At 39.0% G+C, this 22,374-nt stretch overlaps 1 protein-coding gene across 1 annotated transcript in view; it reads right to left on the reverse strand.

Moving 5' to 3' along the window:
- Positions 1 to 22,374, reverse strand: part of LOC129748469 (thioester-containing protein 1 allele S3-like) — a 98,330-nt gene that overhangs the window by 36,947 nt on the left and 39,009 nt on the right. Inside the window, exons 6-10 of the mRNA XM_055743106.1 lie at positions 17,451 to 17,548; positions 17,138 to 17,393; positions 1,188 to 1,400; positions 1,089 to 1,134; positions 612 to 1,025 (exon numbers count right to left, since the gene is read on the reverse strand). Of these exons, the coding sequence (XP_055599081.1) occupies positions 612 to 1,025; positions 1,089 to 1,134; positions 1,188 to 1,400; positions 17,138 to 17,393; positions 17,451 to 17,548 (1,027 nt within the window). The remainder of the gene's footprint in view (positions 1 to 611; positions 1,026 to 1,088; positions 1,135 to 1,187; positions 1,401 to 17,137; positions 17,394 to 17,450; positions 17,549 to 22,374) is intronic.

Genomic DNA, 22,374 nt, shown 5'->3' on the forward strand with positions numbered 1-22,374 from the left:
CTAAATTCAACGTGCACTAGACTGCTTTGAATTTATATGGGACAGCTTGAAAGCTTGTGAAATGTTATGCGCTGACAGACAAAATTTATCCCAGGCCTAGTACAAGATCTCATGCCAAATTAGGGTAGATCGGATCTCGGGAAGAGGTCCCTCAACTAGCCTGAAATTTATATGGGATTTTGAGACATTTTGTTCGAAAGCAACATATAAATCCTGTTTTTCAACAATAATTTTGGTCCTTTTCGGCCGATTTCTTTTGAATACGGTTTTTCTTCGAGCCTAAGTCAGGAAAAATATATCATCCGAAAACTGCATTTCGACTTGAGTTAAGATAAAAAAGTTATTAGGCTTCAAAAATGGGCTTACTTTACTTAACCATACTGTGTTATTTATATATTTTGCGCTTTTGCTGATAACCGTATTCATTAGGAAAGAAATTTGAAAAAATACAGAATCATGCACCCAGAGCTCAGACTTTACATACGCATTTTCGGAAAAAATAATTTAACAGTTATCCAACAAAAGACTGAATTCCACCTTGCATAAATCTTGAGCTAACATCAGAAGTAAAAATTTAAGACCACTGACTTTAAATTCTGATATATCCTTACCATTTTTGTATTCTCTTTCATTAAATTCTATCTCTCCTTGTTTGCTAAAAAGTGTCACATCCACCGTACGATTAGTGCCAAGAAAATTGAAAACCGTCACTTGGACCATCACGGTTTCGTCACGCTTAATGGAGTAAGGTAGATTGGCTACGATGTAGAAAGCCTTCGTAACCATTATTTTAACGGGTTTATCTATGAACCCCATTCCAAGTGACGGGCTGAGTGCAAATCCTGAGATGAACCACGAAGTAATAGTATCTGGAACGGTGCTTCTTATGTATTTTTGAGTCGTTCTACCATCCAAAATTTCGTTTTTCCATAGCCAAGACTCCATGAATCTGGTTCTTATCTGAATGACACTATTTGGATTTCTAATAACATTACCAAGGCGCGATAAAGAGTTTCTGGAGCTAGCTACAAGAACCGCGATAATTTGTTAAAAAAATATCAGGAAATTATTACTTACTTTGTACTTACCAGTATCTTCCTCTTTAGCATTTGAAACCATGAAAAGACCTAGAAGCTGCAAATGAAATTATTATAATCAATGCTGAACTTTCTGAAACCGGAGCTTACCCCAAAGTTATTAAAACCATAATCATCTTTTACTTCATATTGGTCCAAATCGTTGATGAGGTCTTCTTTAGTTAAGTCATGACCATCATATCCTAGTAATAGGGCACTCTGGTCAATTGCTTGAAACGCTATGTATGAATGATGAGAGCTGAATGCTGTCAGATCAAACTCTTGGCCTGGCTCATATTTTTCACGGTCTGGGCGCAATGTCAACTGAAATATAAATTTCAAATATAAAAATTGCTTTCATGTGCCCCTTGCATAATGTGCTGATTTATGTCAGGTACTGTTTATCAAAGAACTTAACACAAAGGTCTCTGTATAGAAGTATGTAAATGTTTTTATTATGTTGTAGCAAGCAAACAGCCAATAACGATTGGTTCCTTGTACGCAGTAGTAAATTTAAATACCCGATTTAATACACTTTACAGTGGATTGTAGCCTTTCTTACAGCCTGTAAATTACATAAGGGTACATATAAAACAAAATGAACTATGAATTATGATTAATGAATTTCATACGCAATAAATCCAAAATGAATTTAGGAAGTAAAGATTAAAAGTTTTTATTAGGATAAAAGTATTTTTATATAATCATAATTTTCATATAAATTGACCTTTTTGAATGACTAGATTCTGGAATATCATGTATGATTCCGTTTCTATGACATTATTATCTCACTCAATTTACTCCTATTGGAGTTACAGCATATGATATCTTCAAAATGGAAGGGGTATAAAAATTAAGAATACAATTTGAAAAAAGATGCCTGACCATGTATTTCAAATAATTCAACTTCTCAAGTAGAGGAAACATATACATAGATAAAAATTATTGGATAAAATTTCAAATGCTAGAGTAAAATACGATACCAAAATGTATAAAATCGGTACAATAGATTTTGAAAATTAAAAATATTGAAAATTTTGAAAGCGTAGTATTTTTAATTTTGTTATTTTGAGATTTTTATTCTGTTTTGTTGATTTCGTCTATTTCGTTAATTTTGTTAATTTGGTCATTTTTAAATTTTGTCGATAATGTCAATTTTATCAATTTTCATGATTTTGTCAGCATTGTTAGTTCAGTAAAATTTTGTCAATTTAACCAATTTTCTAGATTTTGTTAATTTGTCGATTTTAACAATTTTCATGATTTTGTCAACTTTTTCAAATTTGAAAATTCTGTCAATTTTGTCAAATTTGTCAATTTTGTCAATTTTGTCAAATTTGTAAATTTGGTCAGTTTTGTTAATTTTGTCAGTTTTATCAAAAAGGTCAAATTTGGCAATCTTGTCAATGTTGTCAATTTTGACAGCTTTGCCAATTTTGTCAATTAAGTGCATTTCGTCGATTTTGTCATTGTCAATTTGGCCAATTTTCTCAATTTTGTCAATTTTCTTCGATTCTGTCAAGTTTGTCAATTTTGTCAATTTGTCAATCTTGTAAATTTGGTAAATTTGGTCAATTGGGTAAATTTTGTGACTTTCGCCAGTCAATTTTGTCAATTTTGTAAATACAGTGAATTTTGTCGATTTTGTCTTTGTCAATTTTGTGAATTTTGACAATTTGGTCATTTTGGTCAATTTGGTCAATTTTGTCAATTTTGTCGATTTTTGTCAGTTTTATCAATCTTGTCAATTTTGTCAATTTAGTGAATTTTGTCGATTTTGTCATCGTTAATTTAGTCATTTTTTCAATTTTGTCGATTTTGTCAGTTTTATCAATCTTGTCAATTTTGTCAATTTAATGAATTTTGTCGATTTTGTCATCTCTTTTGTCAATTTTGTTATTTTTGTCATTTTTTTTTTCAATTTTGTTAATTTTGTAGATTTATCAATCTTGTCAATTTTGTCAATTCAGTGAATTTTGTCCATTTTGTCATCGTCAATTCTGCCAATTTTCTCGATTTTGTCAATTTTATAAATTTGATCAATTTTATGATTTTTTCAACTAAGTGAATTTTGTCAAATCAATGAATTATGTGAAGTTTGTCAATTTCGTCAATTTAGTGAAATTGGTCTATTTAGTCAATTTTCTTTCAATTTTGTCCATTTTGTCGATTTTGTCATTTATTTATTTGGTCAACCTGGCGAAAATGGTTAATTCGGAGTTCTTTCCTGTTTCTTTAACTTTGTCAATAATGATTATTAGCTTTTTAGCATTAAATGCATGTTCCAAAAAAATCCCAAATGCTTCAAACTCTACTATGGAGGGCTTGGTGGCGCTACTGTTTGGTTGTCATCTTCCATTGGCTTCAGCAAGTGAAAGTTCAGATTGACCTCCAAGCCGTCATCGTTTTTCTCTAGACACCAACCCCAACAACAACAATGCAACGTTAGATCTGAAGAGAGGAAGTGAAAAGGGAACAAAAAAACAAGCCCGAGAGCTTAAAGCTCGAGAGGATTCAGTAGCATTTGTCTTATTGGATTTAATTTGCTTCCACGGGCGAAATACTCTCCTGTCGTTGCTGCTTAAGAAAAAGCTTCGTAAGCACGAACGGCACGTGAGAAGCAGCCTTGCCAGATCTACGGATTTCTCCGTAGTTCTACGGATTTTCAGCATTTCTACGGAGCTACGGATCGATGCTCGAGATCTACGGATTTTCACCATTTCCTACGGATTTTCTACGGATTATCGAAAAAATTCAAGGAATTCTGCGGATAAATGAAAATTCTACCGGACGACCAAAAAAAAAAAAAAAGGTCATCGAGTTTTATTTGGGCGAAATCAGTACATTTTTCGATTTTCGTAAAATCTACGGACTTGAACTGTTTTCAATCTGGCAACGCTGGTGAGAAGATGAGAGGATGTGCATACATCGCCCGCGTACCCTTGTTGTTTTCCCCTTCTCAGAGCAATCTGTGCCTGAATATAATGTTGGGCGAAGTTACTATCGCTTTCGTACCATGCAGTGTGGGCATGACGTACTCATCAACGACTTCATTAATTTCGGGGTCGTACCCCTTGGTGAAACCATTTTTATGTTTAATAATTCGGAGCTTCGGTTCCGAAATTTTTGGAATGGTTCGGTTGCAAACTGAACCAATAATATGAAAAAAATTAACGATTGGCCGGGAAAATTTTAGTTGTCGTCTTCCTCCCACACGGTTTCTGTCATGATGACATCGAACCTGAGTGGGAGTGAAGCCTGTCTGTTCTCCCTTCCACACATCGACAGATCCATACATTCAGATAGCAAGCGCGTATCTATGACGTCACGTATAATTTGACGTCATATATACGATTATCTTTATTTTAGTGATTGCTGGTTGTGGCTAGCAAGCCAAATTGACACGTTTTTTGGAGTGATGATTTTTAATATTTACTATTAAAAATCTTTTTTTCAAACTATTTTGTATTTTTTTCTTTCTTTTATAGGTTGAAGAAGAAAAAAAAAACAAATTTTTCAATATAAAAATCATTTTTATTGTACTGCTCAGTTTCACAAAAACGTCGAGAACAAAGTTTACAAAAATTCACACAAATACACAGACATCATCAGAACTCGTCGAGCTGATTAGATAGGTACCTATAAAGGTATATCTAAGACCCATAATTAATGATCTCCCAAATCGACCGATAACTATACCTTTCTGTAAGAAAGGCAAAAAAAATACCAATAGATGAGCCACAAACCGCTCCATCTGTACCGTTGAGCCGTCAACACGTACGCCGGAGCATCGTATCGTTGCTGTGTACCTGCAGGAACATTTTACATTATTTATTTTATTCTTACCTGTTTTTCAATCAGCACTTTTCAGTGCTTAAATTATTTTCATTTTCTTTTATTCATATTTTTCTCTTTTCTTTTCTTTCCAGCATGGCGAAATCATCGGCTGGCGTCAAAGTCGGAAGAAAACGGATTGCCGAACCTAATTCAGGTCCATCGGCCAAAAAAGATGAAATTTCCAATTCATTCGATGTCCTTCATAACATCGCACAGTGGTGCAGAACATCACTCTAGCTGTACGAAATTAATAGCGCCCAGGGATGAAGAGACGTTTGATGTCTTCAGCAACATTGTACAGTTTTACATGGAGCATATTCGAGTATAAAAATTTTTGCCGAGGGGTCCACCGATGGCGAGATAAAAATGCTAACTTTTTTTTCAAATTAGGACTTTGATGTCGAGTTGTTTATCTGATCAAAACACAAAAGTTTGTTGAATACGTCAAAATCTCACCACATCACCCTCAGGAGTTACAGTCAAAGTAAAAAAAAATCTCTTGAAAAACAATTTTTTGAACCTGACACGTTGTAGGTTGTATAAAATGGTTCGCTGTCGTTGAAAGAAAGTTGTAACAAGCCACGATCTACAATTTTCTCGTACATTATGATGAGTTTTGAAGTTACTATAGCACTATAGAAAGTATTTAGTGTATTTTATTGGCAATTTTGGAAGGCTCGTCCATCGAAAAGTGCACATTTTTGCAACACCCCCTTTTTGTGATTATTTTTGATAATAAGCGGAACCATTTCCATTTGAAATTAGGGGGGAAATCGGTGGAACTAGTAGAGATTTGAATGATTGAAAATACTTTTTTTTATATAAAAATGACCTATTTTACTTATACTAAAAACGTTGAAAACATTTAATTTATTAATAAAGTGTTGTAGTTTTCTTTTATATATTTTGCTTTGTTATAAATCATTTAAATTCAATTTTTCAAATCATTTAAACTCCAAAAAAATTAAGGAAATTATCTGATAAATTTTGTAGAGCACTACTGTCTACTGGCAAAGCCGGTTCTATTATTCATTTATATGATATCAAATACTGATTTAGTGCTCTACCAAATTCAACAGAATAGTCCTTTTTTATAGTTTAAATGATTTGAAAAATTGAATTTAAATGTCTTTAAATGAAACAATGAAAGTGTCAATTTCATATAACAAACAATCATTGGCAAAAAGAAAAAATACCACAAGAAAATACGGTTCAAAAATTGACACTTGGCCAAAAAGTAAGAACGCGGAATAGATAAAATGTGAAATGCGAAAAAATCGACAAGTAGCAACTATTCGCAGCGAATCTGAAAAAATGGCAACGTCGCTAGAACTGTTCTCGCATAAGGAAAGCTCGGTAGACCCATGGGTTGCTACGTTTTTGCTTGTTTGAAGTGTGCGTTTTACCGACGAACCCCTCATCAGAAACAGAAATCGTTCTTGTCGAAAGGTTACTTTCAACCGGCTTGTACCAGGTCCTTAGCATACCGAACAACAGTCTACGCTTTTTAGACTTTGCGTTTTCAAATAATTCCCGTAATCTGGACGTTTTCGAGCCAGCTGTCCCAATTCTGCCTACGGACCGTCATCATAAGGCATACATTCTATGCCTCGATATCAACCAAGAAGATAGTCCCAACGAAGAACCCGTTGGAGAGCTTGACTTTGATTTTCGTAGATGCGATTATAATTCAGATTGGGAATCTTTGCAGGCTGCTGAAAACGTGGAATCCTCTCTTGATTCTTTTTATGTGAAACTATAATCCGTTTTAAGACAAAATGTACCATTAAAACGTACACATCGTTGCAAAACAACAAAGAACGCATGGTGGAACCCCGATTTACGACGACTACGAAACCAGCTACGTAAAGTTCGCAAAAGTTTCAACAGGAATCGCACAGAAGCTCTAAGATGTGACTTGGATGTACTTGGAAAATGAACTCAAACATCTAAACGACATTCTCTACCGACAATATATCTCTCAACTCGAAGAAAATTTCAAACAAGATCCATCTGCATTTTGGGAGTATTTTAAAGCCAGAAAACGAAACGCCCACGTACCCGTAGATGTTAGCTTCAATGGTGTCACTGCTTGCACTCAAGCTGAATCGGTAAATTTGTTCGCGGATTTTTTTCAACACGTGTATTGTTCTGCTGGTATTGATACAGACTGCAACTATCTCGCATCGTTGCAATCTTACAATGTAAATTTGCCTTCACCGTGTTTCACCGAACAGGATATTTATGAAAAGTTGTCCACAGTTGATGCTTCCAAGGGTCCTGGTCCAGATAAAATACCTCCCGCTCTACTGAAACATTGCGCTGCATCTTTATCCGCTCCGATCTGCAGTATCCTTAACCAATCGATAACTGAAAGATCGTTTCCCAATGCATGGAAAGTTGCGGCTATTTCTCCGATACACAAGTCTGGAAATGCTGACAGCGTGGAAAACTACCGGCCAATATCGATTTTAAATGCAATATCCAAGATCTTCGAAATACTGATGCACGAGGGAGTGTATGCCGCTGTTAAACCTTTGATCTCGGAATATCAACATGGATTCGTCAAGAAAAGGTCAACAGTTACTAATTTGATGTGCTACGTAAGTTCACTGAATAAAAGTATGGAGAAAGGTTGTCAGGTGGATTCAGTTTATATTGACTTTGCCAAAGCTTTCGACCGTGTGCCGCACAAAATATTGGTTGCAAAGCTGAATCGACTAGGTTTCCCGGCTTGGGCACTCGAGTGGATTGCCTCATATCGAACCGACCGTCAGGCTTTCACCAGAATACGAAACACGCGCTCACGAATGTTTGCCACACCGTCTGGAGTTCCTCAAGGGAGCCATCTCGGACCCTTGCTGTTTATAATCTTTGTGAATGACCTGTGCTCAACACTTCAGTCCGAAACACTCCTTTACGCCGATGATCTGAAGATTTTCCGAAAGATCCATAACACTGTTGACTGTCTGGCCCTGCAAGCTGACATCGCTAGACTAGATGAGTGGTGCCGCTTAAACGGAATGTTAGCAAACGTAAAAAAGTGTAAGATTATAAACTTTTCTCGTGCAAGAAGAACGATTCATTTTGCCTATCAACTAACCGGGATTAGGCTGGAGAATGTGCAGTCTATTCTCGACCTAGGAGTAAAGATCAATAACAGGCTCACATTTTCAGAACATGTCGCGCTTACTTCTGCAAAAGGATTTGCTGCTCTCGGATTCCTACGTCGGAACACCAAAGATTTTGATGACGTTTATGCATTGAAAGCCATATACTGTGCTTCAGTACGTAGCATACTGGAGTACGCCGTCCAAGTGTGGGCTCCGGCTCAAAGCACACAACGCCATCGTCTTGAACGAGTTCAGCGATGTTTCCTAAGATACGCTCTACGGCGTCTTCCCTGGAATGACTCGATCCAACTTCCACCGTACGAGGAAAGGTGTGCTCTGATATGCCTAACCTCACTCGAAAAGCGACGCGTCGAACTGCAGCAAGGTTTTATATTCGACACATTGACCAACCGTATTGACTGCGCTTACATTCTACAACGTGTTAACATTTATGTACCAACGAGAATACTTCGACAACGTCAGTTTCTTTCAATTCCTCACCACCGTACTGCCTATGGCCAAAATCACCCTATTGACAAGTGTTGTGAACTTTTTAATTTAGTGTATCATTTGTTTAATTTTAATATGTGCAAACGTCGTTTTAAAATAGGTGTTGGGAACTGGGCACCCTGCCTGAGAGTACATACAGGCGCCTTCTCAGTACAGCGACGGTTCTTGAAAATAATGAAGAGAGACGCAGAGGTAAACAAACAGACGCAACAACGACCGACATCCGTCGTTTCCATAGTTACTTGGTATAACATTTCGCTGTGACATAGAACGTGGTCTATCAAAGAAGAGAACTTTTGTAACTACTTAATTTTTTCATGTATAAAACATCTTATTTAATTTTCCCTTTACTATTAGTAGTTGCGCCTGAGAGTTTACGTGGGCCTAGCCATATAGTGCGATTACGAAGAAATCTATACTTATTGCGCAAGGTAGAATGTGAGGTTACATTTCCTAAACCCATAAATACTTATTATAAACTCTGTTTATCAGCCTCACAACATCGGCAGGAATAGCTAACCGAGAATAGTTGTTGGAAATAATTTAAGAGAAAACTATTAATGTAAGTTTGTTATTCCTTAAAACTATATCTGAACTAATCATGAATTCAATAAATTGTAGTTTGGAGCGTTTCGCTATCGGAATCAGTTTTTTCGTTTTTCCCCACCAACAACATTCTCCAAAATTAATATGCCTGGATCAACTCAAAAGGGTCAGGACGAAACTCCTGCTAGACCGGCCGAGGGAAGTAATTGTGTGGCCTGCGAAAAGCCCGACTCCTTCAGCAACTTGGTGCAATGTGACACTTGTAATAACTGGTGGCACCAGTCGTGTGCAGGCGTAACCGGATCGTTTGCTGATCGTCCGTGGAGTTGCCGAAATTGTATACCGGCAATCAGTGAAAGTTCTGTTCTAACAACGTCCAGCATACTTAAACGACGGAAGACAGTTCAGCTGCAGCTGCTAGAACAACAGCGCGCACTGGATCGACGTGCTCGCGAAGCTCAAGAAAAAGCCAATGAAGAAAAACTGAAATCACAGCTAGAAGAAATACAAGCTGAAAAGGATTATATCGAGGGCAGGTTCAAGCTCTTGCAAGAACTCGACATCTCTGGCAAAGGAGAAGAAGTGCGTAGCCTCATCAGTAATCGATCTCGCCGGAAGAGGGTGGAAACCTGGGTGGAAAACTCATCCCGACGAGATGGTGCAGTCAACATACCGCAAGGAATTATGGAACCGGAAAAGAACAAGCAGCAGCAACAGAGCAGCGCAGTTCAACACGATGGATCCGAGGTTCAACTGATAACTCCCCGACGTTACACTGGAACAGTGCCGAGGCATCCTGTGGAGCATCCGCCGGTGTCCAGGCTCCCTTTGAGTGCTTCGGGAATAGGTATCAGCCCAATGCAGCCAGCCGTGGCCAGGACGAACCCCAATTCACATCCTCTCATCAACGGTAATCAGTACCTCCCCCCTTCTGAGATGAATCAACAAGTCCCAGGTAAGACTGTTCCAATTACTTTCCCACATGAACAAAACACACTGCCTTGCCAACAAAGTGAGCCCCTAGATCACCTCATTCAGCAACTTGGGTTGGGCCCAAATGAACAAATAAATTTCGCCCATACCTACGCCTTCTCAACTTGCTGCTAGACAGGTAATGAGCCGCGATTTGCCTACATTTACTGGTTCGCCGGCTGAGTGGCCAGTCTTCATTAGTACCTTTACTAATACCACTCTTAATTGTGGCTTTAGTCCAGCCGAAAACTTAGTACGTCTGCAGCGTTGCCTTAAGGGCCCCGCATTAGAAGCTGTTCGAAGCGACTTGCTTCAGCCAGAATGTGTTCCACAAATTATCGAAACACTTCGCTTCGTTTATGGACGGCCCGAATTACTGTTAGAAGAACTTCTGGAAAAAATTCGAGGGATTCCAACTCCAAAATCTGAACGGCTTGAAACACTAGTCGACTATGGTGTTTCCGTTAAAAGTTTGTGCGGCCATCTGGAGGCCGCACATCTATATGAACATCTATCAAATCCGACTCTTTTATTCGAGCTTGTGAATCGATTACCCGCGTTCGTGAAATATGACTGGGCAAAACACTGTAAAAATTTGAACGAAATAAATCTTAAAACATTTGGTGCATTTATGAACGACGTGGCGCGTACAGTGAGTCAAGTATGTCCGTACAGTGGATCTTCAGTGAAGGAGGATAAAAATAAAATAAAGAGGGGCGCAGTTCACGCACACGTGGAGCTGCCGCAAGAAAGATATGATACCATGGAAAAGGGATGTCCAAAATGTAATGGTCAACATCATTTAAGGGATTGCGCAGACTTCAAATCGTTTAATATCGACAGTCGCTGGAAATTTATTCTATCTTCCCAAATCTGCCGTATTTGTCTTTTCGCGCATGGGAAAAGATCTTGTCGAAGCAACAATCGATGTGGGATTTCCGGCTGCACCTCTCGTCATCATCCACTTCTTCACTCCACCCGTTCCCCTTCGAATGCACCGCATCCTTCGTCAACAGAACATCAAAACGCTTCAGAACAACCGCAATCAGGAGTCCAAAGCCTATCCTCGATAACCTCCTACCCAGGTGCCTCTGGCGAAATACACTCTCATAGGTGCCCGGAACGTGGGAGTCTATTTCGAATGATTCCTATCACAGTCTACGGTAACGGACAAGCCATTGAAACCTTCGCATTTATCGATGAAGGATCGTCACTCACACTGATAGAGGAAGCACTAGTTCACGAGTTGGGAATAAAAGGAATTGCACAGGCACTTTGTCTTCAGTGGACCGGCAACATGTCGCGCATGGAAAAGGATTCCGAAATAGTCGAGCTCGTGGTTTCCGGAATAAACCAGCAAAAATCCAGCCTAAAAGAAGCACGTACAGTTAAAGAACTAACATTGCCGACCCAAACGTTGGATTATAAATACCCAGCAGGAAAATACAGACATCTCGAAGGCCTTCCAGTGGCTAGTTACGTCAACGCGGTCCCTCGGATCTTGATCGGCGTGAATAGCCTTCATCTGACCGTGCCATTGAGAATCAAAGAGGGACAATCAGATGAACCCATGGCGGCGAAAACTCGCTTGGGCTGGTGCATCTACGGTGGTGCCATAGGTGAACCAACGAACTCGTCTATTAACTTCCACGCCTGTGATTGTTCAAAGGATGAATCTCTTCATTTAATGGTACGCAATTTCATCTCGCAGGAGGATGCAGGACTTACAACTGCAGTCATCTTAGAATCTGAAGCAGATCAAAGAGCCCGTTCTATTTTGAAAAAAAAAAACACCTGCAGGGTTGGGAAAAAGGTTTTCCACTCGACTGCTTTGGCGCTTCGATGAATTCGAACTACCCGATAGCTACCCAATGGCGGTAAAACGCCTGGAATGCTTAGAGCGTTGTAGCATTCAACCTATGGTTCAAGTGGGATTGGGCACTCGCAACTGCTAGGTAGAAAAAGTAAAACAATACCCCGATCGCACGATTTGCGAGGAACGAGCGACAAAGCAAAACCACCGATAACACGGACCGACGGCAGAAGTAAATTTGCCGAACGCCAGCAGATGCGAATCAATAAAAGGTGCACCGCTTACTGCGATCGACTCACTCTGTTTTTGGGCGTTATCCCGTGCGGTTGGCAGCAAGTGCTGCAGTGGCGTTTTTTTGTGACTGTGCTGTGTGGTTTCGAGGAGGTGCCTTGGACGCTTTCGGTGGTTGACCTTCTACGGACACACGGAACACGGGATGGACCGTGAGAGCGATCGGAGCCCGCTGGTTTCTCCGCATGAAACCGCTTCGTGCGGAATCGGCTGTTTTCACTGCCATCAAACAGTCTTGAAAGAGTTTCGGAGGATGATCGCTCTCACTCGCCTGAGTTAGCACTAGCAGAAAGGCCGAGTAAGTGTTTGCCAAATCAGAACCTACAATTGAAGATTGCTAAATACCGTTGGTTTTCGCCAGAATCACCATCGGCCTTTTTTTATTATGACCTGTGCTTGTCGTCTGGAAGAATGCGGATTCAGCCGAGGGAAGCTGCCCTGCTGATCCGTGAGAGCTCTCACGTTGAGAAGATTTGTTTTCTTTTTGGCCAATTTATCTTGCTAGCTATTGTAATCAATACAAAGTTTGTAAACTAAACAGTGTTAATCTTTCTTGAACCATTTTCCTAATAACAAGCTACGGACCACGACTTCCCGCTAGCCGCCGGGCAAAAGTAACGAAGTGCTGGCAAATTCCTTCTGGAATTTGGCGCGTAAGCCAGTATTTTATTTCGGATTTTGTTGTTCAAGATTTTCACTTTTTTTTTAATAGCCACAAAACGTTACAGCGTAAAATGGCTAAAAATCCCCACCTGAAAGAAAACTTAAAGCAACAGTTAGCGGATTACCAAGCAAAGGGCTATGCGCATTTGGCGACAGAAGCAGAGCTGAGATATTCAGATCCTAGACGTACATGGTACTTACCACTAGGCGTGGTTGTAAACCCCAAAAAACCGGAGAAAGTGAGAATGATCTGGGACGCATCGGCTACGGTTGACGGAATATCATTGAATACCATGTTACTCAAGGGACCTGATGAACTGATTCCACTTCCTTGGATCCTTTTGCTTCCGCCAATATTCTGTTGCCGTTACGGCAGACATTACTGAGATGTTTCATCAAATTTTGATCGATTCCGATGATCAACAAGCTCAACGCTTTCTATGGAGATCTGATCCTCAAGGACCTCCCGAGATTTACGTAATGAACGTAGCTACGTTTGGCGCGACATGCTCACCGGCCGCAGCCCAGTTCGTCAAGAATAAAAATGCTAGAGAATTTGTCGATACCTATCCCAGAGCTGTTGAAGGTATCACGGAAGGACATTATGTGGATGACTACGCAGACAGTTTTGAAACAACCGAAGAGGCAGCTAGAGTATCTTCGGAAATCCGGATGATTCACGCAGCAGGAGGCTTTCATATTCGAGGTTGGAGGTCTAATGACCCAAATGTACTAGTGGATCTGGGCGAGGATACGTCTCAAAAACCCAAAACTCTAGATCTTGAGTCGCGGAGCTACGAGCGCGTTCTAGGAATGCATTGGTTACCTGCCGAAGATGTCTTGGGATATTCTACCGCACTTCCACAAGAACTCCACGACATCATTACGCTAAAAAATCGACCAACAAAACGTCAAGTTTTGCGTTGCCTAATGAGTTTTTTCGATCCACTCGGTTTGTTGGCGGCCTTTATTCTACATGGGAAAGTGCTGCTTCAGGACATTTGGCGCTCAGGCATCGAATGGGACGAGGTGATTGTCGGTGAGGCTTTCGAGAAGTGGCAACGGTGGACCGCACAATTCGAACACGTATCCAAGCTTCAGATTCCACGTTGTTATTTCGACAGAGTGACCAGAACCCACTATAAACATTTGGAGCTACACATCTTCGTGGATGCCAGCGAGGATGCCTACGCGGCAGCCGGTTATTTCCGTATTCCAATCAGTCCCGGCGTGTTCGAATGTACTCTTGTAGCGGTCAAAACTAAGGTCGCTCCGTTGAAACACATATCCATCCCGCGATTAGAGCTGCAAGCTGCTGTAACAGGAGCGCGATTAAGGAAGTTTATAACAGATGGTCATCCAGTCGTAGCACAACGTGTTGTGTTTTGGTCGGATTCCAGTACGGTTCTGGCGTGGATTCGATCAGATCATCGTAGATTCTCACAATTTGTGGCTTGCCGTGTAGGAGAAATTTTGTCCCCGACAAACGTATCAGAGTGGCGATGGGTACCATCCCGATTCAACGTTGCTGACCACGCTACCAAGTGGGGACAAGGACCTCCACTACAGTCGAATGATAGCTGGTTTAAAGGACCGACCTTTCTACGGGGTCCAGAAGAGAGCTGGCCTCAACCGAAGACCCTGAAAACTACTACTGAGGAACTTAGAGTTTCTTGTGTGCATTCTGCAGTTTTTGCTATGGAGTCCATAGTCACCTTTACTAACTTTTCTAAATGGGAACGCCTAGTACGGACAATGGCATACGTCTATCGGTTTTGTAATTATTATGTGCGGTTATTCGAAAAAAGATACAGCGGATTCCTTAGCCAAGAGGAGCTCAGAGCAGCAGAGAATGCTATTTTTCGCTTATGCCAACGACAATCGTTCTTAGAAGAGTTCCAAATTTTAAAACGCAACCAGAAAATATCGGTACAGACCAAGATCGCCATACCTAAGAAAAGCTTACTCTATAAACAATCTCCATACTTGGACGAGAACGACGTGATACGGGCAGATAGCAGAGTCGGAACAGCGAAGAACTTGGCAATAAATCTGAAGTTTCCCGTCATTTTGCCAAAAGGTCACTACGTGACCGAACTGATCGTAAACTACTATCATCGAAAGTATCAACACTGCAACACAGAGACAGTAGTCAACGAATTGCGCCAGCGCTTCATCATAGCCCAACTAAGACCGACTGTTAAAAGAATAGCTCGAAGGTGTCAACATTGCAAAGTGTATCGTCCACAACCTCAAACACCTCGAATGGCTCCCTTACCTGAAGCTCGGCTGGCGAAGTTTACTCGCCCATTCAGCTACGTGGGACTGGATCTTTTCGGTCCATTATTAGTTAAAGTCGGAAGAAGTTCAGTGAAAAGATGGGTGTCGATTTTCACCTGTCTAACGATTCGCGCTGTACACGTTGAAGTAGTGCATAGTCTAAGCACTGAATCGTGTATACTCAGTATTCGACGTTTCATCGGTAGGCGTGGGGCCCCAATAGAAATCCACTCGGACAATGGTACCAACTTCCGAGGAGCGGACAACATCCTGCAGAAGCAGATCCAGCAGCTGCATTCGAATATGGCTTCTACCTTTACGGATGCGCGTACGAAATGGGTGTTCATCCCTCCCGGAACACCACATATGGGCAGAAGTTGGGAGCGCATGGTGCGCTCAGTGAAAACTGCATTGGAAGCAAGCGTCTGCGCAGGACGTAAGCTCGATGATGAAGCTTTGTATACACTTCTCGTTGATGCCGAAGGAATAGTAAACTCCCGTCCACTCACCTATCTACTCTTGGATTCGGCAGAACAGGAAGCCATCACCCCTAACCATTTCTTGCTTGGTAGCTCTGATGGCGTTAAACAAAGGCAAGACAACGCATCGAATGATGCTAAAACGATTGGAAAATCCTGGAACCAAATTCAAGGTCAGCTCGATGTTTTTTGGAATCGGTGGGTGCGCGAATACCTGCCTTCAATAACGCGTCGTACAAAGTGGTTTGACGACGTGAAACCCGTTGCTGTCGGTGATTTGGTTGTTATAGTGAACGAAGCGCTACGGAACGGTTGGACGCGAGGTCGGGTACATGAGGTTATTCTCGGGTCAGATGGACGTATTCGTAAAGCAATCGTTCTTACAAATAAGGGGCTCACACGGCAGTCGGTCGCAAAATTGGCAGTCTTGGATATAAAGCAAAGGGAAACCCTGGGCCTCAGTGACCCGGTGGCCAGCGTTACGGGGGGGAGGATGTTGGGAACTGGGCACCCTGCCTGAGAGTACATACAGGCGCCTTCTCAGTACAGCGACGGTTCTTGAAACTAATGAAGAGAGACGCAGAGGTAAACAAACAGACGCAACAACGACCGACATCCGTCGTTTCCATAGTTACTTAGTATAACATTTCGCTGTGACATAGAACGTGGTCTATCAAGAAGAGAACTTTTGTAACTACTTAATTTTTTCATGTATAAAACATCTTATTTAATTTTCCCTTTACTATTAGTAGTTGCGCCTGAGAGTTTACGTGGGCCTAGCCATATAGTGCGATTACGAAGAAATCTATACTTATTGCGCAAGGTAGAATGTGAGGTTACATTTCCTAAACCCATAAATACTTATTATAAACTATGTTTATCAGCCTCACAACATCGGCAGGAATAGCTAACCGAGAATAGTTGTTGGAAATAATTTAAGAGAAAACTATTAATGTAAGTTTGTTATTCCTTAAAACTATATCTGAACTAATCATGAATTCAATAAATTGTAGTTTGGAGCGTTTCGCTATCGGAATCAGTTTTTTCGTTTTTCCCCACCAACAACAATAGGCTTAAGAAGAATTTCCTAGTTTTTAAGTCATCAGTCTGTACGGTAATTAAACCAAAGACGAAATAAATAATAAACACGCTCTCAAACCACTGGGCTCTCGCTATACATGGGAATTCTCTTTCTGAGTTTCTCATGTATAGTTAGCTAGTGCAGAGCAAAGGCGAGAGCAATTCATGGGAGCTTTTCATCACCATGCCCTCTAGCCTAAAATTTCAACACCTCTCAAGCTTTCTCCTATTGGCGCACTAAAGCCTGTCTATCCACATTTCTTTCAAATTTCTATAAAATAAATTCTCTCTAGTTTTCATTCCGCCGCACATGCCATTAAAATTATAATCATTTTCAAATTTTGCTAACATAAAATAAAAGAATGTCTCAAGAATAACTTCGTGAGAATCGGTTGAGGCAGATCGGAGAGGACTAACACCGTGACACGACAATTTTATGAAATAGAATTTTTTAAAAACTAACATTTTTATACTTACTTTGTTATCGAAGTTGTCAAATATCAGTTCTGCGTCATCAAAAATTATAGAATCGTTGTGAATGTACGATACTATAATTTTAGCCTTAGGAACCATTTGAGGCTTCAGTTGAACATAGAATTTTTTACTTTTGACATTTACATTTTGAAACGCATTGGCATCGACAACGAGACCTTTAGAAATTATCACATAAGAAAACATCGTCATAGGTACAGTGCAGGTCACTTGGAATTCTACCTTTTTATGGACTACGATGCTAAAGAAAATTAATCAGGATTAAAGAGGAGTATGCACTAGTGTTGAAAATGCTTACCTGGTCTTAGGCTTCAAATTAACATGAATAAACTCTTGACTTGACGAACTGGCAATATTGATTGTGGTCACGATATACGATTTTCCTTCATAGTTAACCTGTATTCAATGAAAAATCAATCCAGATTATCATCAATTCAAAACCAAAAAAAAAAATAACTGGGATGGAATTTAGTAGGGAATAACGGGGAACAATGGGAACAAGACCACTGCAAAAATTGACTTTTTATTTCCATATGCTTCTTCGATCAGTGTAAAATATGAGATGATTTAATTGATTACTGAATTAATGCAACATGTTTTGATTATGTATGTAAATTTGTATAAAAGACGAAATTATTACATATACAGGGCGGGCTCGATTCTACGTTGACCCGATTATCCGATACCTCGATTATCCTTGATTTGATTATCCGTGTATTTTGACTCGATTAGGTATCCGTTCAATTTTTTTTGTGATTCTTCTTACTTTGAAAATTAATTAGAAAGCAATAATTTAGACCTCGTTTTGACGTGAATATAATAGTAAGTGAGGAAAAAAAGTTCTTCAACAAAATAATAATTTTAAGCGTTCTTATTCGTGAAGTTCAAGATTTTATTAATAATATTTCCACGCAATGGATCGATGGATGAAGCTATTTTACAAAAAGATGTCACCACAAGCGTGTAGAGCTGTCAAACCTCATGATCAGAAAAACGACTTGTGTAACATTTTATAAGGTCAAAACCGACACTCTTTGTTCAAAAAATTAATGCTCAATATTCAATCATTGCTTGTTGCTCGTGTTCGTCGTCGAAATATGCATACAAATGCCACAGTTATAGAGAAATCTTTTTTTTTCAGTTCAAGTCTGATATATTGTATCGGGCGTTATCATGGACCCATTCGATATTTAAAACTTTTTAAAAAAATAACACATTATAGTTTTATGTTTGAGAAATCACTATTATGTGTTTACAGATTATCACCGCTGGTTTATGATTCTAATTGAATGATTAATGGTATTTCGGTGAACCATACATTCTAACAGGAAGAATATCAAATGAAAGTGACCCAAACGCCCCTCAACAGGAGAACTGATTTTTATTTTTCATTATTCAAAAATAATATACCCAGCATTTAAAAGTTTATTTCTTGAGCTTCATTTTCCATCAAAAGATTTTCAGATACCTTTTTTCGGAATTGAGTATGATGACGTTGAAATTTTAAAATTTTAGTACGAAAGTAAACTGATTTTAACAATTATTCTTTATTTGAAACATAATTTTGTCAAAAAACCAGCTATATAAAAAAAATTGCAAAATTATTGTTAAAAAGCCATATTTTAAGCATAATATAAGGTTAAAATTAATCACAGCAACTTCACGCTCAAGAATCGGTAATGGAGGTATATACTTTTAAGCGTTGTGACGTCACGAAAATTCTACCATTTTTCAGTTCATGATTCCTTTAAACGTCACATACTGTCGAAAATTGGAGATCTCATAAATTTTTGAGAAGAATTCAATGCATTTTTCAGGATGAAAATCGGATCAGAAAGTTGTGATTTGCACCTGGATAAAAAATGCGTTAAGACATCACTAAACTTGATTTCTTTTTTTCGGAAACGTTCATGACTTCTTACTTCACCACTATTATAGTATTTATTCAAAACAAGTTTTACATAACAATGCGCTTCAATAAATGAATTCAAATATCAAGTTTATAACGAAATTAAGAATCATTTTTTTTTTCGTACAAACGCGGTTATTTAAAAAAAAACTTTAAAAACAAAGGAAATTTTAAAGATTAACATTTTCTATCGAACAAATTCATAAGACTTTAAAGGAGAATAAAGTTCTCATCAAATTAGATATTTTAAAAACGTGTCCTTTTTTGAAGCTTCCACACTTCCACCTGAAAGAATGTTGTTAGAAAATCCAAATCGAACCCCGTATTCACATTAAATTCCATGAAGAGACTTTTGACTGTATAACAAAATTAAAATATGAAGGTACTAGCACAGGGTCTTATTTATTATCTTAAAATTAGTGCCAGATTATACTACGAGAAGGGGTCGCGCAACAAACCTTAAGTTTGTAAAGAATTGAGCGGAATTTGTTCGGAATGAACAAAAAAACTTTTTAAACAGTTTTTCACCAATAGTATTGGTCCTTTTTAACCGATTTTTCTTTTAAATTCAGTGTTTTAAAGCTTAAATTATGACAATATTGTTATCATAAAACAGTTATTAAGCTTCAAAAACAGGAGTAAAAGCGTCGATTGACGATCATTCATGTATTTTTTGTAATTGACCCATAAGAAGTTTATTTTTGATACTCAATATATTTTTTTTACGAAAGCTATGTGAATGACTATAACGAAAACAAATCATCCGATAGGGACTTCAGAAATTGGTGCAAAACTGGATATTCATGTTTTTTCCAAGAAAAATTTCTCATAATTCCATATAAGTTTTAGGCTTATTGCGCCATCCATTTTCGTGATCCGATCCCCCAAATTTAGCACTGGACTTTGTGCTAGGCCTGGGATCTATTTCAGCTTTTCATAAGTCGGCTGATTCAGGCCCTCTAGTGTCCATTACCAAACTTTTAATAGATCGCAGGATTTTGAAATTATCATTTATTTTTCCTTTCCTTTGCAATTAAATTTTGAAAAGATTTAGAAACATATTTCAACGCTTTTACAAATAAATATATCCTAGCATAAGTTTTTTTTTAAATTAATATTCACATCATCGCACAAATAAATTTTTAATAAATTTGATGTGCGCAGTGTTTCAAACCTTATCTGTTTATATGAGCCATTTAGATTCAATTCTCTTAATTTTTTGGGTACAAATTGATCGATTTCATCACCAAATCACATTATTGGTTGAGTTCTTGAGCATTTTTAGTAAATAAAGCGTAAATTTCGAGATTATTCTTTGATTTATTTCACGTAGCTGACCATAAAATTTCGTGACGTCACAACGTTTTGCAAAACCTTTCTTTAAAAATGGCGCGTTGTGACGTCACGAAACTGAATCACTCTAAAATATATTTCACTCAACATTTGAAAAAACCGAAAACTGCGATTTTTTGGTTGTAATGAAACGATGCTTTTCAAAAATTTTCATAAAATTTGATCGAATAGAAGAGCAGAAAAATACGGTTTTGTAAAAAAACTGAAAAGCGAAAAAAAGGCGCGTTGTGACGTAACGATTTTTTTGCTCAGATTTTGAAAACTATTTGTTCAATAAAAATACTTTTGATTTCAAATTTGAAACGAATTAAATTTTGAACTTAGGCGATATAATTTTTTCCAATGTGCGATATGAACTGTAAAATCTACAAAAAATATGCCAAAAAATAAATGCTTCGCAAACGTTGTGACGTCACGCTGGAATGGGTCAAGTAATGAAAATTATAGATGGATAGATTAGATTAGGAAGCATGAAAGGTGTTGAAAATGAGCCAAGAGCGTGATTTCAGAAAACTTCTTACCGCACAAGACCATTTGTCCCGCACCGTATTATTGTCTAGAAGAAGCAAAGTCGATAGGCTGACTTTGCATTGATCTATAAGGGTTTATACGGACGATAATATTGGTGAAAAGTTGGCCTCAGCCATAATCTCAAATTTTTATTTGCTGGCGGTCTCACCAGTGATGCTATTTAGGTGCGTAATTAAAATCAGTATTTGCTTGTTTTATTTAAACTAATTATAATATTTTTGAATTGATAAATTTTTTTAACTATCAACAGATGAACGTTTGAATTCATTACGGAGCGTCCCTAAATGGATGAAGATAAGCCATCTTTTGCTAAAGGGTGATACGGTAAAAATTTGGTCAAGGGAAAACGCGTGTAAATCGGAGAAATCGTTTATTTAAAAAATCAAATTAAATTTCTTTTCCAAGTTTAATTAAATAAAATCCAGGAAAAATATTTAGTTACGCTTCCGCTTTTCCAAATCCGAATTGCCGGGTCTTACGCTTAACCCCTGCCATCAGAATTTGTACAGCCACCTTGTCCACCATCTTCGTCGCAGGAAGCCAGTTTGCCTTGAACTGCTGCTCGTCCTTAGCAGTTTCTTGGTCTTCTTTAGGTTCCGCTTGACAATAGCCCAGTATTTCACAATTGGGCGGAGCTCTGGCGTGTTGGGAGGGTTTTTGTCCTTGGGAGCCACCTGCACGTTGTTGGCGGCGTACCACTCCATGGCCTTTTTACCGTAATGGCAAGATGCCAAATCCGGCCAAAGCAGTACGGAACAACCGTGTTTCTTCAGGAAAGGCAGCAGACGTTTATTCAAACACTCTTTCACGTAAATTTCTTGGTTGACAGTCCCGGAAGCTATGAAAATGCTGCTTTTCAAGCCACAGGTATAGATGGCTTGCCAAACCAGATATTTCTTCGCGAACTTTGACAGTTTCATGTGCTTGAAAATATCTGCTACCTTTCCCCTTCCTTTTGCCGTATAAAACTCCTGTCTCGGGAGCTGCTTGTAGTCGGCTTTGACGTAGGTTTCGTCGTCCATTACCACGCAGTCAAATTTCGTCTGCATCGTCGTGTACAGCCTCCGGAATCGCGCTTTTGCCGTCGTATTTTGTTTATCATCGCGATTTGGAGTCACTACCTTCTTGTAAGTCGATAGTCCGGCTCGTATTTCGGCTCGATGCACGGTTGTAGACGATACACCCAGCTTATTTGCGGCATCTCGGTGAGAGAGGTTAGGATTTCGCTTGAAACTACCGGCAACTCTCTTTGTCGTCTCAGCGGCTTCCGGCTTTCGAATTCCCCCCGATCCAGACTTCCTAGCCGTCGACAAACGTTCCCCAAACACTTTAATTACATTTGTAACGGTTGATTTGGAAACTTTTAGCGATTTTGCCAGCTTTGCGTGCGAATAGCTCGGATTTTCGCGATGCGCGAGCAAAATTTTGA

The sequence above is a fragment of the Uranotaenia lowii genome, chromosome 2 (genome assembly GCF_029784155.1).
Source record: "Uranotaenia lowii strain MFRU-FL chromosome 2, ASM2978415v1, whole genome shotgun sequence".
NCBI lineage: Eukaryota > Metazoa > Arthropoda > Insecta > Diptera > Culicidae > Uranotaenia > Uranotaenia lowii.